Genomic DNA, 19,342 nt, shown 5'->3' on the forward strand with positions numbered 1-19,342 from the left:
TTCTTCTCTTAGCAAAAGACACCAAAGGCTACAATGTTAAGATGTGCAAAGCCCCTCTCCAAAAATAAGTATGTTTTTATACTATAAGACAATGTTTTTGTACTATATACAATGAAACTTTTACATTACTGTAATGATACAGTTTCTCAGGTCATATATTTTTCAAGTGGTTACACAGCAGTAAACTGTAACTCTATATTTTTCATGATTTTCCTACTAATTTTCAGGGCATTTTGAAAGTTGTGGTAGTTTTAAATTAATCTAGCCCTCTTTGTCAAACTCGAGAAAAAAAAACTTTTTGTAATGCAAAGAGAACACCAATTATCAGAATGGGAATGCATCAGGGATTTTTTAAAAAGTGAAATTGTATCATTCACTAAAAGAGAATCTACTATAATACGAAAATGCATCTAAAAGACTCTGGAAGTAAAAAAAGATATGAAAGAGACTGTTCTTTACACAACAAAATGGCTGAGAGCTAGATCTAGATATACACATCTGGCCATATCCTCAAATCTATATTGTCATAAAACCCACAATCATCCATAAATGTTTGTTAACAATACAATAACTGAACATTAATGGAAAAAACGTAAGATAAGATAAACATAAAGCACAAGCTAGAATTCCATTCTAATATGGGAATTCAATATTCCTTATTAAACATACGCATCATTTAATAATTCAGCCTAGTAAAAATAGGTCATACTTTTTACTTGCTTAATTTGTGTGATCAAAGGGACCTACCATGTACAGGAAAAGCTGAACATGGCATATATGATTATATGTAGTTATTTAGCACCATCTGCTGGTTGTGAAAAATTAAAGTCTGTTATTAATACATATATCCAATAGCTAGTTGCAAGAGTGTTTCAGCTCTTCAAAGACTAAATCATTTATGGTGACATAAGTCACAATTGCCACAAAAATATGTTAGGTTTCAAAATGATGTTGCAACACACCATGTTTTTAAATAATATCAGGAAATATTACTATAGATTAATATAACCAAACTCATATCTGGCTTTTAATATAGAGTTTCTAAAACGGTAGGACAGCTCTATTAATCAATTTAAAAAACACCAAGAAAAAAAATTCAACTGGAAACATTAGTTAATATTTCAGTATTATGCAACTGAAGAATTGCAAAACAAAATCATTAAAAATAGTTAACAGAATGATCTCCATGGGGGAAAAAAGTCTATATGAAGTACTATACACTAGCGTAGCCCAAAAAGATGATCTACAATAGGCTAGAGATAAAAGAGATAAAAGGGAGAAGTAGGTAAGTGGGAATAAGTACAGTGGATATAGAAAGTGTGCACATCTCTATTAAAATGCCAGGTTTTTGAGATATAAAAAAAATCAGAGCAAGATAAATCACTTCAGAATTTTTTCCGCCTTTAATATAACATATAAGCTGTACATTTCATTTGAAAACAAACTGAAAAGTTTAAAAGAGAAAAAAAATAAAACCTTACAATAACATGATTGCATAAATGTTCACATACATCCTCTTATAAGTAGGGATGTAGCTGTGTGCAGAATTAGCCCATCACATTCAAACTGATGTTAAATAGTAGTCAGCATACACCTACCATCAATTAAAGTGACTCTGGTCAAGTCATTTAAGTTCAGCTGTTCTAGTAGGATTTTTCTGACATTTAGTCAGAGTTGCCTTTTATGGCAAAGGCAATGGTCTTCAAAGAGCTTACAAAGCATCAGAAGGAATCTCATTGTTGGAAGGTATCAGTCAGGAGAGAAGGACAAAAAAAATATAAGACATTGAGTATACCTTGGCACATAGTGAAGACAGGGGTCAACAAGTGGAAAAAATATGGCAGAACTGTGACATTACCAAGAACTGGATATCCTTCTAAAATCGATGAAAAAACAAGAAGAAAAGTGGTTTGAGAGGCTGCCAAGAGGCCTACAGCAATGTTAAAGGATATTTAACATTCAATGATATTTAACATTAAAGGAGCTGCAGGGATTTTTTGGCAAGTACTGGTTGTCTACTATACGTGGCAACAATCTCCTGTATTCTTCATATGTCTCTGGGCTTTGGAGTAGGTAGCAAGACAATAGACTTTTCTTACAACAACAGCAACAAAACATCCAAGCCTGGCTACATTTTGCAAAAATCTGCATCAAGTCTGACAAAAAGCAAGTGGGAAAATGTGTTATGGTCTGATGAGACCAACATTGAACATTTTGGCTATAATTCCAAAGTTTGTTTTGGAAAAAAAAAAGAAAGTATTGCGCCTCACCAAAAGTACATCATACCCACAGTAAAGCATGGGAGTGGCAGCAATATGCTCTAGGGCTGCTTTTTTCAGCTGGAACTGGGGCTTTAGTCAAGGTGTACGGAATCATGAACAGTTCCAAATATCTGTCAATTTTGGCACAAGACATTCAGTCCTCTGCTAAAATGCTGGAGATAAAGAGGAATTTGACCTTTCATCATGACAATGAAAATCTACAGGAGAAAATCAAAGTTTTGGAATGGCCCAGCCAGAGCCCCGACCTTAATCCAATTGAAAATCTGTAGGGTGACCTTAAGAGGGTTGTGCATAGGAAATACCCTGGCAATCTGAGAGATTTGGAGCTCTTTTGCAAGGAAGAGCGGGTGAAGATTCCCAAGGCAAAATGTGACATGCTGAGAGGTTCATACTCCAAAAGATTGAATGTTGTCATAAAATAAAAAGGTGCTTCAACAACATACTGTATTAGTGTAAGGGTGTGCATCCTTATGCAACCACAATATTGTAAGTTTTTTTCCCCTAAAAGAGTTCAGTTTGTTTTTCAATTGAGTTATACAGCTTACTGTATGTTATTTTAAAGGTGAAAAAAAATCTGATTATCTTTTGAACAGGGGTGCATAGATTTCTACATCCACTGTATGATTATGTTGAGACATTGGAGAAAATTCAGAGAAGAGCAACTAAGATGATCAAAGGCCGGGAGACTAAAACATATGAAGGTGGGCTGCAGGACTTGGGTTTGGTTAATCTAAAGAAAAGAAGAAACAGGGGTGACATGATAGCAGTATTCCAGTATTTGAGGGGCTGCCACAAAGAAGAGTGGGTCACGTTATTCACCAGAGCACCAGAAGGCAAGACAAGAAATAATGGTTCTCAAAGAAAGAAGCAACCTGGAATTAAGGAGAAACTTCTTTAGCCCAAAGAAGAAGAGACCGGCCATAAAGATGGCCGATCATTAAGCCACTCCCTGCCGAAAGCCAAAAGCACTACCTAGCACTAAGAAGCAATCTGGAGGACCTGGGTGAGCTTTTACCTTTCTTATTCCCTTAACCATCTTCCTGCGGGACTTTCCTGAAAATCTCTTTCCCCATTTTTTGAGAAAATGGCGAATTTCTACTTGGGAACAAATCTTAAAGCCTCAAAGCTACAAAAGAAATTCAATTAATTCAGCAAAGCAATTAGGCAATTTCATCTCTATTTACTAAAAAGCTTCTATTTGTTGCTGGGAATCCACTATCCTATCTTTTCTCTAAGCTGTGAATTAAGGAAAAAAATTGGACTAATCCTACAAAAGTTCTATATTAATTTGGAAAAAGAAAATTCTTACATTGCATGTTATATGTTATTGATGACATCTTGTGGCGAAACCTGGAACAGAAAGTAAATTTCCTTTTTTTGTTGTGAGAGCTGACTGAATAACAGAGCTGTCCTTGACACTAAGATAAGGGTGGGAACACCTGGCACTGAATACAACTCTTCAGGAGGTGGAAAATCTTTGACTATTATTAAAACAGCCTCCATGGGAAATTTAACTGCAAACAACAACGAAATGGATGAATACATCCCACCACTTGATTATAAACTGATACTGGACACGATTTTGGCAATGACAGAGAAAATTAAAGCCAAACTGCAAGAAAAATCTGACAACTTAAAGCCACCAAATCAAATTTTGACTTTAAACGAGGAAAAGATAACCCAAAATCAAATAGAAGAAGTGGAAACTAACACTAAAATAGGAGATTTCAAAGAACAACAAAAGCAACCCACAGAAGACCTTAAAGTCCAAACTTTAATGGCAACTACAAAACTTACAACCCAAAAAGCAGCAGCACCTGAAGAAAACAACACCAAAAGTAAAGACACTAAAGGCCTTCAAATATAATATATTGAGAATCCAATTAATCAAATGACAACCATAATACCAGCTAGAATTGGTAGCTGGTATTAACCAATTGGTATATAACCAATTCCCAGATAGAATTGGAAGAACAAAAAGATTTGACTGATTTAATGACAACTATATTATATCAACCATCAAAAACTGAATTATCAAAGCAAAAATACAATGGGTACAAAGGGGACATCTTCCTTGCAAAACTGACATTTGGATACGCTCCCTGGATTCAAATAAGGGACATAGGAAGAAAGGAAGATACATTTGAGATTTTAAAGATGCCAAGAGGGAAGCATGATTGGCACAAAAGGAAGGCAAGAGTTAGATTTAAAAAACTGAACTTGTTTCTCTTTTGGGATTTCTAGACTATAAAAATATCTTTCTATGGATTAAGGGGAATCTCTAAAAAATATAACTGATTTTACATTTAGCTTTTAGATCTGTAAAGGAAAACTAAAGTAAGCTTTTAGAATATAACCCCGAACTATATTATAGAACTTGGAATGACATATCAAAAGATAGTATTTTAATAATTGATGTATGGTAAAGATGACTTACAGAATATTCAGTGGTTACTTTTGAACTATAGTATAGAATCTAGAATTTTATATATAAAAGATAGTATTTTAATAATTGTTGAATGGTTAAGGCAAAAAATATATTTCTAATAACTGGTGATTTGTTAAGATGAAAATTAGATTTTAATGGTAAAACATAAGAATGCTTTGTAATGAACAATATAAGTTTTGTAGACAAAAGAATTATTTTTTATTGAAATAGGGATTTGTGGGTTACCCCAAAATTAAGCTTTTTCCTATATACTATGGGCTATTCTAGAATATCCTATTGCAATTAGATAAAATTTAAAAACAGGATATTGATATGTATTACTGAAAATATATTTTAAATTTTGTTGATTGACTAGGTTACAACTAGAAGTGTACTAACTTACCTATTTTGACTATGTAATAACTAAGGGAATTAGAGTGGACATCTGTTGATGTAACCTGAACTATTTACAACTGGTTATTTCTTATTTTAACTACCCAACCACCATATTGTTTCACGAATACATGTATACGTAAATATTAAAAAATCAATAAAACTTGTATATAAAAAAGAAGAAATTGTGGGTGTTCTATCACTGGAGATTTTTAAGAAATCTTAGACTTATCTGAAATGGTATAGGTTTCTTGCTTGAGCAGGGGGCTGGACTAGAAGACCTCCAAGGTCCCTTCCAGTTCTATTCTACTCTACTCTACTCTCTAATCAATAGCAGGCTGTCCTCAGTGTTCCTAGGAGCTGCACTGTCTCCTACAGGTGAAACTCGAAAAATTAGAATATTGTGCAAAAGTTCATTTATTTCAGTAATGCAACTTAAAAGGGGAAACTAATATATGAGATACTCATTACATGCAAAGCAAGATAGTTCAAGCCCTGATTTGTCATGATTGTGATGATTATGGCGTACAGTTCATGAAAACCCCAAATCCACAATCTCAGAAAAATAGAATATTACATGCAATCAATAAAACAAGGAGTGTACATAGAACAATATCAGACCTCTGAAAAATATAAGCATGCATATGTACTCAGTACTTGGTTTGGGCCCCTTTTGCAGCAATTACTGCCTCAATGCGGCGTGGCATGGAAGCTATCAGCCTGTGGCACTGCTGAGGTGTTATGGAAGACCAGGATGCTTCAATAGCGGCCTTCAGCTTTTCTGCATTGTTCGGTCTCATGTCTCTCATCTTTCTCTTGGCAACGCCCCATACATTCTCTATGGGGTTCAGGTCAGGCGAGTTTGCTGGCCAATCAAGCACAGGAATCCCACAGTCATTGAACCAGATTTTGGTGCCTTTGGCAGTGTGGGCAGGTGCCAAGTCCTGCTGGAAAATGAAGTCAGCATCCCCATAAAGCTCGTCTGCGGAAGGAAGCATGAAGTGCTCCAAAATCTCCTGGTAGATGGCTGCGTTGACCCTGGACTTCATGCAGCACAGTGGACCAACACCAGCAGATGACATAGCTCCCCAAATCAACACAGTCTGTGGAAACTTCACACTGGACTTCAAACATCTTGCAGTGTGTGCCTCTCCATTCTTCCTCCAGACTCGGTCCTTGGTTTCCAAATGAGATGCAAAAGTTGCTCTCATCAGAAAACAGGACTTTGGACCACTGAGCAACAGACCAGGTCTGTTTTTCTTTAGCCCAGGTAAGACGCTTCTGACGTTGTTTGTTGTTCAGGAGCGGCTTGACAAGAGGAATATGACATTTGTAGCCCATGTCCAGGATCCGTCTGTGTGTGATGGCTCTTGATGCACTGACTCCAGCCTCAGTCCACTCCTTGTGAAAGTCCCCAACACTTTCGAAAGGCCTTTTCTTGACAATCTTCTCCAGGCTGCGGTCATCCCTGCTGCTTGTGCACCTTTTTCTCCCACACTTTTCCCTTCCACATAACTTTCTATTAATGTGCTTTCATACAGCACTTTGGGAACATCCAACTTCTTTTGCAATTACCTTTTGAGGCTTTCCCTCCTTATGGAGGGTGTCAATGATGGTTTTCTGCACAACTGTCAGGTCAGCAGTCTTCCCCATGATTGTGATTCCTAGTGAACCTGACTGAGAGACCATTTAAAGGCTCAGGAACCCTTTGCAGGTGTTATGGCTTAATTAGCTGATTAGAGTGGGACAGTTTGAGCCTAGAATATTGCACCTTTTCACAATATTCTAATTTTCTGAGATTGTGGATTTGGGGTTTTCATGAGCTGTAAGCCATAATCATCACAATTATGACAAATCACGGCTTGAACTATCTTGATTTGCATGTAATGAGTCTATCTCATATATTAGTTTCCCCCTTTAATTTGCATTACTGAAATAAATGAACTTTTGCTCGATATTCTAATTTTTCGAGTTTCACCTGTATATGCTTGGCCATGCCATATATAATTATGGATAAAGCCCAGAACACTGAAGTAAGAAAGCTGAATCTGCCTCTTTTCTGCATCAACCCAGATTCTTTAAATTTCATAAAGCTGATAAAACAGCAATTGTAATATATTCCTGATCTTAAGCCCTATGGATTCAAGAGATGAAGAACATCTACAGCACTCTCCCTTCATTAAATAATGCATTTGCTATAAAAACAAGATAGCTGTTGGAGAGATGTATCAAAATTCTATTTTGATCACTCAGCTTTGAAGAAAATAATGCAATTAATTATTTTACTGAAGAGGTGCACCAAACTATAGGATCAGACATGATACAAGAAAGCTTGTATCAAGAACAGATTTTAAATAATAAATTATAGTATTTAAAATGGATTTTAAAAAAGGACATGGAAGAGAAGAAAAAAACCTGCAATTGAAATGAATATAAAATGAGTGCAGAGCAAGCAAATATGCACCTTCCAACAGCATGAGCAAAGTTGATATAAAGAAAAAAAATGTGGAAACTGCTTGGAACGCAACAAGAAGAGGGCACTTTGGACAGACTCTTAGAAGTCTATGGTGTTTGGATGTTAGTAAATATGAACAAGGATGCCTAATGATGTGAAATGGGGTGTGAATAAGTAAAATAGTATCTGAAAATGATAACCCCAAAAGTGAGTATGAGAGAACAATGTGCACAGAGGAAAAATATGGTTCCCAAAATTACAGGCACGAAAAGCAAGGAACATTTACAATTAAAATAGGAAGAAAAGTTGGAAAGTGATTTTGATAGATAGAATTACACTGAAAATGGATGAAATGCACAACACTTCTAACAGTGTGAGTATAATTAAAAATAAAACTTATGAAGTAACTACCAAGTTAATATCCAAGAAGAAATAGAGAAATGGAAATCAAAAATGTTGTGAGAATGTTTAAAAAATATTAAGATACAGATGATGTTATTGCATTGTTCATATTATACATAATGGGATTAAACATTTTAGGATAGCTTGCAATTGTATCCGCTCCCTTATTTGCCAAATGTATAATACGGTACAATAATTAAGGTGCATGCAAATGTTTTATGTCAGGAAGAGACTATAAGAATATGATATCTGTTCTGCCCCACCTCTTCCTTGCTAAAATGCTAATTACTTGGTATTAATAATTAAGTACCATATTTAAATATAGGTAAAGGTAAAGGTTCCCCCGCACATGCGTGCTAGTCGTTTCCAACTCTAGGGGCCAGTGCTCATCTCTGTTTCAAAGCCAAAGAGCCAGCGCTTGTCCGAGGACGTCTCCGTGGTCATGTGGCTGGCATGACTAGACACCAAAGGCGCACGGCATGCTGTTATCTTCCCACCGTAGTGGTCCCTATTTTTCTACTTGCATTTTTACGTGCTTTCGAACTGCTAGGTTGGCAGAAGCTGGGACGAGTAATAGTTGCTCACTCTGTTACGCAGCACTCGGGATTTGACCCACCAAACTGCCGATCTTCTGATCAACAAGCTCAGCGTCCTAACCCACTGAGCCATGTCCCTATATTTAAATATACTTAAAGCTAAACAATTCCAAGCTCTTTTCAAATTTTATTTGAGATTAGCAAGATTCTTGCTTAATCACATCATTGCCACTCAATTATGGATATGGTTACAGTTATTTATATCCTAGAAAATATGAGTATGCAGTAGCAGAAGAAATACTGATAGGCATTTTATTCTTTAGTCTGTGCCAGTAGTTTACCAACCAGGATTCATATTTAAGATAGCATAACCAAAATTTGAAACAAGCAAACTTTCATTTAACCAGAAATCACAATCAGTGCTTGTTCAAGAAGGTTCCATGTGTGCCAAAATAAAAGATTGATGTAAATAATCTCATTATTCACTCCTGAAATAAGCAATATCTGTGCAAAAGACATAAATATATTCCTACATAATAGACAAATGTTAAAACTTTAAATTCCTAAACTATAATTTTATTTTAAGAATTAGCTCATGTCTAGATATATGCAATCTTTTAAGAACATACCTCATGCAAAGAACATTTCTTTGCCACACTGACTGTGCTTAACAAGGTTTTTGTTTTAGAAAAGTTCAATACCATCTTTTATTTGATTGTGAAAATTGTAAACGGTTGCCAGCAAATCTACCTTTATAAAGCATTGGTGGGAATTTTTCACTTCATTTAAGATTGCTGACATCTAGAAAATATGCATTCAAAAATTTAACTCACCATTTCAAAGGGGTACCTTCATTTTCAAACCATATTTCTCCAATGTCCTCTCTTCTCATAACCTTTTGGAAATGTTTTTTCACTTTGTCAGTTACAAGTGTCAGGTAGCTTATCCTAGGTAAAAGCAGCTGGGGAAAAAATTGAAAAATGGATTCTGCACATTTTGTGAAATGGTTTCAAACAGAATGCATGGATTTAATTCAAAAATTGTAATTTAAACTAAAATATACACTATAAAACATAAATGCACTGTATGGGGTTACTACAGAAGGAAAGAGAAAGATAGAGGAATCTTTCCTATTCCACTATTATAAAATGTTGCTAAAACAATAAGGCATTATTGTTGTTTCAGCCCACAAATACAAGGCTGAGAAATTACAAATAAGCACATTATACTTTATGGGGCAAAATCTGCATTTAATGCCTTTCTTTTTTTTTTTTACAAAACTCAATAAAAAAATTCTGATTCCAGCCAATTAAACATTAATTTCAGTATATGTTATGTGATTTTAAAAAACATACTGCACAATAACACCCTAAAATCCACAGAAGAGAGCTTTTTTTATTTTTAGGAGACTGACATTCAAGCAATTAGGCTGAAAGGGCATAAAAGTTAACGATATAATCCACAATGCATAATTTCTTGCATACTAATTAAAGATTCAGACAAACCTTTACTGACAGAATAAAAACTTCATAAGAAACATATTTCAAATGGAATTTGGACATACAAGAAGATGTTATGTACAATAATCATGAAAGACAATAAAATTTGTCAATTTGCATTTCATTAATGAATTCTTGTAAGTAAAATAGAAAAATAAATCGTCCCATCCTCATACTGCTATCTCAAAAAAGAAAAGGAATGGAAAGAATAAGAGAACAGAATGAAGAGACAAAAAGAAAGTCAATAACAGGCCAACTCGAAATTTACAAAATGGCGTGCATGTGGTTTGGTTTCTCAGAACTCTTCACCAGGTAAGATAGTAAGTGAACAGTTCTTAGGAAGTCAGAAACCTGAATTAATCTAAGAAGATCTTACACAGAATGGATTTTTGTTAACTGTAAATTACCAAAGATACTCCTTCAGTTTTTTTGTTCCCTAACATACTTTATCCTTTCCCGTTTGACGAAGTCTAGCTCACAGAACTTCACAGAGATTGAACAAATGGCCATGTTTGAATATATATTAGAAACATGGGACAATGTGCCAGACAGAATGGAAGAATCAGTCCTGTAACAAAATGAAATCCTATTATCAAACTTAATGTTAATAATGCTGATCTGAAATAAAAAAAATCCAATGTTTATTGACATAAAATATGTATCCAATGAACCGTTAATCATGTGTTAAGATGAAATATACAAGACAGTGACTAGATTTGTACATCCTAGGTTATGGTTTACTGAACCATAAATTACTAAATAATTCTCTGGGTTGATATATCACACTAAGCCACAATATGACTTTGTATGATGTGTAAACCCAGCTACAATGTTCTTCAACTATAGCTCTTTCATGGAATTAAACACTTACATAGTATGGTTCCGCTTCTCTTTCGGTACTCTCATCTTGATATAACATAAAACAGGTTGGTATTCTTCCAAACCACACATCTCTGAGTACATCTTTGTCATCTGTCATTCTTCCAGGAAGTGCAGAAACACATCTAGGCTAAATTATTCCTTAGATAACCCACTACAAACAAAAAAACAAAGAGTCAGCTTTTAAACCCACGTGATTATCTGAATCATATTACCCCTTTAGTTATTTACATAACACATAAGGATTTTTTCTTCTTGAATCTTCAAATTATGGTTAGTTAAAAACGGTATTAACTATCTTCACATTATATAGCTTCTTAATGTGCAATGATACTCTTTATGAATTGATAACTTATACTAAGAATTTCTTTAGTTAAAAATAATAAATTTATATACCGTAATAAACCAAATATAGTCTAAATGCTGTGGTGATGAGACTTCTTCTAACTCATTTTTCTGTTTCAGCAAATGGTAGCTTTGAAGACAAAAGTAATTTTAGTAGGAGTGCAATGAGAAAGGAAGACAAGAAGAATATGCACATGAAAATCAGAACAGATTTGAAAATTCTTCTTAAAGCTAGAGATATATTTGCTTTAAATAATGAGTGACTTACCAAGTCCATTCTAACTTCTCAGTACACCACCAAATAACAGCATGCTTTTACTTTAACTAAAATCTGTAACTGTCTAATATGAGGGCTTTATTTACAAAATTCTCTAAAAAAATGTCCTCATTTTACCAACCTCAGAAGGATAGAAAGCCAAGTCAACCTTGAGCAGGTCAGAATTGAATTCTTGGCAGTGAGTTAGCCTTTTTGAGTGGCAATAAGAAGGATTCACTGGAGAAGAGCCTAATGCTGGGAAAGATTGAGGGCAATAGAAGAAGGGGACGACAGAGAATGAGGTGGCTGGATGGAGTCACTGAAGCAGTAGGAGTGAGCTTAAATGGACTCCAGAAGACGGTAGAGGACAGGAAGGCCTGGAGGAACACTGTCCATAGGGTCGCGATGGGTCGGACACGACTTCGCAACTAACAACAACAATGGCACTAGGGCTGAAATTGTTCAAAGGGAGTGGGGTAACACGCCAGCAGTCAATTTAGTCATTTTCTGGATTTTTGACAAGCCGACCCCAAAAGATTTGCCATCTCATACACATGCATACACATGCATACATACATACATACATATATATATATATATATATATATATATATATATATATATATATATATATATGCATATGCATTACACACAGATGAATAAACAGACAGATATATATTCTTGTGAGAGTAGGCATTAGAATTTCATTTTTTCATGTGTTCACAGGAAAAAGTGATAATAAAGGTTATCCTTATCTTTTGTTATCAAACCTTTTGCCACTCAAGCAAGCAAGCCGTGGTGGTGCAGTGGTTAGAATGCAGTATTGCAGGCTAACTCTGCCCACTTCCAGGAGTTTCATTCTGACCTGCTCAAGGTTGACTCAGCCATCCATCCTTCCAAGATCAGTAAAATGAGGATCCAGATTGTTGGGGGCAATATGCTAACGCTGTAAACTGCCTAGAGAGGGCTGTAAAGCATTATGAAGAAATATATAAGTCTAATTGTTATTGCTATTGCTATCACTGCTCTAGACATTTTGGAGCCAGCTACAAGTCATTGAGTGGCACTGTGATTCTGGAAACAGGACATTATTTCAACTCTTTTCCTTGTTTTGGGGAGAAATTAACAGGGGAACTGAAAACAGAAAGCATCTGAGAAGGAAACATTTCCTTTCCTCAAGTTCAACTCCCGAAACTATACTGAAGTTCATGAAATATACCTCCAAATCTCGTAGTGGGATCCACAAATTGATTAGCGGACATTAAACAAGCTTAATTTCAGCAATTTCACCCCTTCCAACGTCTGCATTAGCTTTCCCCAACTCAAGCACTCTCTGGCTGACAAAGTGTGGACTTGTACAAATAGTTCTCGACAGGTCATTTAGTGACTGTTCGGTTACAATGACTTATGACCATTTTTCAGTTACCACCTCTGTATTTTTTATTTTTATTTTTTTTAATTCCATTTATATCCCGCCCTTCTCCGAAGACTCAGGGCGGCTTACAAGCTTAGCAGTAGCCTTCATTCTATGTATATGCCTGCTTATTAGGGCTTTCACACACACACCCCAAGCGGCATTATTACAAAGTCAGCTTAATTGCCCCCAACAATCTGGGTCCTCATTTTACCTACCTCAGAAGGATGGAAGGCTGAGTCAACCTTGAGCCTGGTGGGACTCGAACCTGCACTAATTGCAGGCAGCTGGTGTTACTTAAGGAGGCATTAGCCCACTGCTCCACCAAGGCTCTTTAGTAACATCCCCATGATCATGTGATCAAAATTTAGATGCTTGGCAACTGGTTCATATTTATGACCAGGGCTTTTTTTGTCGTAGAGTGCACCAGAACGGAGTTCCAGCACCTTTTTTCCAGAGTTGCGTTCTTTTCCTATTGTTTCCCTTCCTATCCTCATTTGTTTTTGAAAATGCCCCGCTGGCAGTACAGTGCGAGTGAGGTCCCCTCTGGCGCTGTCTGCCTCCTCTAGGAGGGGCCATGAGGCGCCGGACCACCACAGCCAGAGCATGGCTTGATTGGCTCGGTCAGACCATGTGGTGTGGAAGCTGATGATGGCGGTGGGAGACACATAAACATGGAGGCCATCTTTCACAAGAGGGTGAGCGAGCCTTTTGCCTTCCCTTACAGGTTTGGTGTGAAGTTAAAAAGAGGCGAAGTGAGAGGAAAGAAAGGCGGCAGGCGTGGAAGCTTGCCCGATAGCAAAACTTTGCTGTTTCGGTTCCTTGGATAGTTCAAAGGCTAGGATGTCTACGAAAATCTCTTTTAGTCTTTTATACTTTATATTCAAACTGCAGAGGGGAAGGATAAGAACAAAGCCAATGTCTTGTGATTTGGAGGTATTATTAATTATTATTAATATATATTATGTATTGGTCAGATGTAAAGGTAGACCTACAGTATGAGGTTCAATCAGATCTATTTATTAAATTGGGTTTAACTTAAAGGTAAATTAAAAGTAATCTGTTCACTGACAAAATTTCAACTTTGTTTCAAGTCAATATCCATATTAAACTCCAAATGTAAATTTTTCCACCTTATTTGACAACTTCTTAAAAATAGTTCAATCTTTTACAAGCAACCAAATTTTGTTTTATTGGGCCAATTTCATTCCACATAGAAAGCTGACATATCCCACTCATTAAACTAAATGGGTATGCCAGTGGTAAATGTCCCAAAAGATTAATAAAATGCCTTCTTGTAATTTAAAGCCACACAGCGCATGGTAACATTAATAGTATTAACTTACTTTGAACAAAATCCTAGTCTTTTAGATACACTAAAAATTAAAGGTGTTTTTTTTCCAACTACAAAGGTAAACCTTGTAGGGTAGGCAAGGCGGGTTGTATGACGTGTGTGTGAGTTCTGGCACTTTTTTTGATACAAAAAAGCACTGCTTATGACCATTGCTGTGTCCCAAGGTCATGTGATCACCTTTTGCAATCTTTTGATAAGCAGAGCCAATGGGGAAGCCAGATTCACTTAACAGGGTTACTTAACTTATCAACTTATCAAAGAGCCTTGGTGGAGCAGTGGGCTAATGCCCACTTAAGTAACACCAGCTGCCTGCAATTAGTGCAGGTTCGCATCCCACCAGGCTCAAGGTTGACTCAGCCTTCCATCCTTCCGAGGTAGGTAAAATGAGGACCCAGATTGTTGGGGGCAATTAAGCTGACTTTGTAATAATGCCGCTTGGGGGTGTGTGTGAAAGCCCTAATAAGCAGGCATATACATAGAATGAAGGCTACTGCTAAGCTTGTAAGCCGCCCTGAGTCTTCGGAGAAGGGCGGGATATAAATGGAATTAAAATAATAAAAAAAAATAACTGCAGTGATTCATTTAACAACGGTGGCAAGAAAGGTCATAAAATGGGGCAAAACTCACTTAACAAACGTCTCACTCAACAACAGAAAGTTTGGGCTCAATTGCTGTCTTAAGTCGAGAACTACCTGTCCTCCCCAGTTTCCTACCCATAGGAAACTGTAGTGAATGCTGGGAATTTGTCCAAACACCTGGAGGTTGGCAGGTAAAGGTGGGACGATTAATATAACGGCAGACAAATCATGTATACCGGCAGGGCTTTTTTTTCTCATTGAACGCTCAGAACGGAGTTCCGGCCCCTTTTTTGGATGGAACCTTGTAGGGTAGGCAAGGCGGGTTGTATGACATGTCTGAGTTCTGGCACCTTTTTCTTTTACAAAAAAAAAGCCCTGTTTACCGGTGTTACTTAGAATCGGGGATCGGCCAGCTGTTTGGATCTCATAACCCAACAGTTTGGATCTCATAACCCGGAACTCACCAAACAGCCACACTAAGTTGGGGCTTATGGGATTTCAAGTTAGTACCGGCTGATTCACCAGACGGCCAAAGAACTCGGGGGAAACGCCAGGCAAAGCTTAAGCCGGATGCAAGCTCTTGAAAGGCAAGGGCTGTTCCCTCTTTGGAAACCCACCCGAGTTTCCCAAATTCATTCGGGGCGGGACGGCTCACTGCACGTGAAGACAACGGCGGGGCAAGGAGCGCGTATTCAATGCATCTCCTTGTACGATTAATAAAGCACAGCCCGGCAACGCCGCAGGGAAAGCCCCGCGGCGAGCAGGAGGAGGAGGAGGAGGAGGAGGAGGAGGAAAGGGGCGCGAGGCAAAAAAAAAAAAGCAAACCAGAACTGTCAGTCTCGGGGCGGAGAGCGGGAGGGGGGAGGAGAAGAGCGAACGTTCCCCCCACGCGCCACACACATCCGGCCGCATCCCCCGTCCTGCCATCCGGACGCCCCGAGACCAAGAGAGGGAAGGCAACGCAGCCGTTACCTGTCAGCTCGTTTTCGTCTCCGGCCGCGCCTCCTCTCCCCCCTCCCCTCCCCCCCCAACCCAACCCAACCCAGTCCTTCCGCTCTCCACTATCGCACACGTACCTCTCCGCAACGCGCCAACTCAACCTCAACCTCACCCCGCCTAACCAGGAGGCCTTCGTTTTAAAGACGCCGAGCCTTGGGGAAATCACGTGACTCAGCTGGAGTCTTCCAAACCTCCACGGAAAGCTCCGGCAGGGCGATTGTTTTGGTTTCTGTGGCAACCCGGAAGTGCTGGATAATCATAGAGACGTACAGAAAAAACGATGCCCTGGCGAGCTGAGTTCGGCTTTGCTGATGCTGCCCTCCAGAGGGTAGTATATATATATATATATATATATATATATCTCCCCCCCCTCCCCAGATTCATTTACGGGAGGCCTGGCGGGTGATCTACGGCGCGCAAGGCAGTCGATGAACTAAGCCTCCTCACCTTCCTTGCAATCGGCTATGGGAGTCCCGGCTGCTGGAAATTGGAAGTTCAGCAAATTTACAGGCGGTGCAGAGCAGTGTATCTCAACCTTGGCGGCTTTAATATGTGTGGACTTCAACTCCCAGAATTCCCCTGTCAGGGGATGTTAACACTTGAAGTTCGCACACCTTAAAGCTGCCAAAAATTGAGAAACAGTAATTTAATTTAATTTAATAATATTTGTATACCGCCCTTCTCCCGAAGGACTCAGGGCGGTGAACAGGGCACATATAAAAATACAGAATACAAAAATTAAAAAGAGAATTAAATACGAGCCCGAACTAAAAACAGTAGAAAAATGTAAAAAATCCCCAATAAAAACCCCAGCGCATCCCCCATCAGGCCAGGCCGGCTTGTTCAAATAGGTAGGTCTTCAAGTTGCGTCGGAAGGAGCGAAGGTCAGGTGCCATCTGGAGCTCAACCGGCAGCTGATTCCATAAAGCCGGGGCGCCCACAGAGAAGGCCCTCCCCCTGGGGGCCACCAGCCGACATTCTCTGACCGGTGGCACCCTGAGGAGGCCCTCTCTGTGGGCACGCACAGGGCGGAGGGAAGTTGACGCCGGCAGCAGGTGATCCCCAAGGTACTCCGGACCCATGCCATGTAGGGCTTTAAAAACCATTACCAAAACCTTGAACCTCACCCGGAAGACAACTGGCAGCCAATGCAGCTCGCGGAGCAAAGGTGTAACATGGGAGTACCGGGAGACTCCCAAGACAACTCTCACCGCTGCATTCTGTACCAGCTGGAGCCTCCGAGTGGTCTTCAAGGGAAGCCCCATGTAGAGAGCGTTGCAGTAGTCCAGACGAGAGGTCACGAGCGCATGAGTGACTGTACACAGGGCATCCCGGTCTAGATAGGGCCACAACTGGCGCACCAGGCGAAAGTGGGCGAAAGCCCCCCCTAGTCACAGCCACTATATGATCTTCCAAAGTAAGCCGTGAATCTAGTAATGTAGAGGTTTGAATTGAACCAGGAAAAATAAAGTGTGCTAATTTGGCTAGAGGGAAATTTAAAACATCCTGTTAAGATGATCATTCACTATATGATCAAAGAAAATAAAGTAAGATATTAGAAAGGTGGCTGAGGTTATTCTATATTTATTCATCCAAATGATTTATTGTCTCCACGAGGCTTACACTTTAAAATGTAATGACAGGTAAACACCAAACTTTCTAAAATGGAAGGCCCAGGGAAAAAGGAGTTGAAGACCTAAATGGGAATAACTTCTACAACATACAACTTGGTATGTTGTATGAATCCAGGCTTGGTGATTTGTAAATCATACTGTATAATTTAGTGACAGAACTTTGCAGATTTATTTTAGTCATTGAGCCATGATTAAATAAACTGTGGCTTAGCTTGTTATCTGTGTATTTGTATATGTATTTGGTGGTGTTGAAAAACAATAGCCACAGGTAAGAGAAAAGTAAAGAAAGCCCAATTTAATATACTATAGCTATAAAAAGACTATTGGGCAAGTTGCAACTTCCATCAATTTTGAAGCAGCCAGATAGTTTTATCTATGTGCAATTCCAAAGGAAATATATTTGCATTGCTTTGAACATGTATATAATTAGACATTCAAGGTGGGGTTATGTGAGAATGACAAGCTTGGGTGAAACTCAACGTAACCAAAAACTAGACAAACTGGTTTCCAGTGCAATAAATAAGGCAGAATCTTGTACAATAGCTGGCAAGTTGAACAACTACAAAGGAAAAAAAAGTAATATAATACAATACATTATGGCAGAGAAATCTTCAGATGATAAATCAGGAAGAATTCCCACTGGGCATTCAAACATAAAGTCATCTATGAAAATCCCTTTCTAAAATATATGTATGGTCTGGCAGTTAAGTTTTCATATGGATTCTTTGCACATTCCAGGAAATACCGGTAAGTCCATACATCTTTTATCACAATACAAACACTATTACTTAATTTGTGTTTGATGTCAGGAAGCAAGTACAAAAATAAGGCGTTTATCACTTTGATATCACAATGTACATTTTGTTATTTAATGTCACTGTAGTTAGAAGGAGAAAAATTCTTCTCCCTAAAGCTTCCTTCTCAAATAATTTGACCCCCAAATGAAAACACAGGATTCATTGGAAAAAAACCTGATATTGGGAAAATTGAAGGCAAAAGGAGAAGAGGCGGGCAGAGGATGAAATGGTTAGTGTCATTGATGCAATGAACATGAATTGGGCAAACTGGGAGACAGTGGAGGGGGGGTGTCTTCCGTGCTATCATCTATGACTGTGATGGCAAACCTTTTAGAGACCGAGTGCCCAAACTGCAACCCAAAACCCACTTATTTATCGCAAAGTGCCAGGGCTGCATTGTGGTGCCCTCGGGGGGGGGGCATGGCCCACTGGGTGGGCGTGGCTGCAGTGGTCACAGCAGACTGGGTGAATGTGGCCGGGGCTAGTCCCTTGCCATCTCTGGGGCATCACCAGGGGCCCAACGCCGCTTGCTCACTCACTTACTGCCCTGTCGCTTCCAAACGCCACATGCTCGCTACTCTGGCGAACTCTGCTGGGGCAATGTTGTGCATGCCCACAGAGAGGGCTCTGAATGCCGCCTCTGGCACGTGTGCCATAGGTTCGCCACCACTGATCTATGAGTGGTGAGGTCATGAAGAGTCAGGCATGACTTAGCAACAAAAAATGACTGAACAACAAAAAGCTTCCATAAAGGATACCTCTTTAGACATTGCTTCAACTAATGAAGGTTTTTTATTTGAGTGAATAGGTTTTTAAAAATACTGATTTTTTAAAAACTTCCCCCCCCCTCATGATCAGTTTACAGTACTTCCAAAATGCAAATAAATTTGTTAAAATACATTATTTAAATGGAGGCAAAAAAATAAACATGATAAATCTTGCAGTTTACTGTGAAATAAAATAGTGTGGTAATGGTAGACAACTACAGCTTCTTTAAGAGAGTCAGGACCTGGGTTGCTACAATACAATGGATTATAACACACAGCTGTTTTTCTGCCATTCTGTGACGCAAGACTGAGACTTGTAGTCAG

General features: G+C 38.5%; 1 protein-coding gene across 5 annotated transcripts in view; it reads right to left on the reverse strand.

Moving 5' to 3' along the window:
• ATG5 (autophagy related 5) overlaps positions 1-16,057 on the reverse strand; it is a 53,653-nt gene extending 37,596 nt beyond the window's left edge. The window contains exons 1-3 of one of the 5 annotated variants that reach the window (XM_081313098.1): positions 15,898-16,057; positions 10,867-11,028; positions 9,330-9,457 (exon numbers count right to left, since the gene is read on the reverse strand). In XM_081313098.1, coding sequence (XP_081169224.1) covers positions 9,330-9,457; positions 10,867-10,974 — 236 coding nt within the window. In that variant the 5' untranslated portion in view covers positions 10,975-11,028; positions 15,898-16,057. Of the gene's footprint in view, positions 1-9,329; positions 9,458-10,866; positions 11,029-11,270; positions 11,291-15,285; positions 15,487-15,646; positions 15,750-15,793; positions 15,836-15,897 lie in introns of those variants that run through there. The other 4 variants (XM_081313099.1, XM_081313101.1, XM_081313102.1 and 1 more) reach the window with 4 other exon arrangements.
• Positions 16,058-19,342: the final 3,285 nt, after the last annotated feature.

Source organism: Vipera berus (assembly GCF_964194415.1).
Source record: "Vipera berus genome assembly, chromosome: 1".
Classification (NCBI taxonomy): Eukaryota; Metazoa; Chordata; class Lepidosauria; order Squamata; family Viperidae; genus Vipera; species Vipera berus.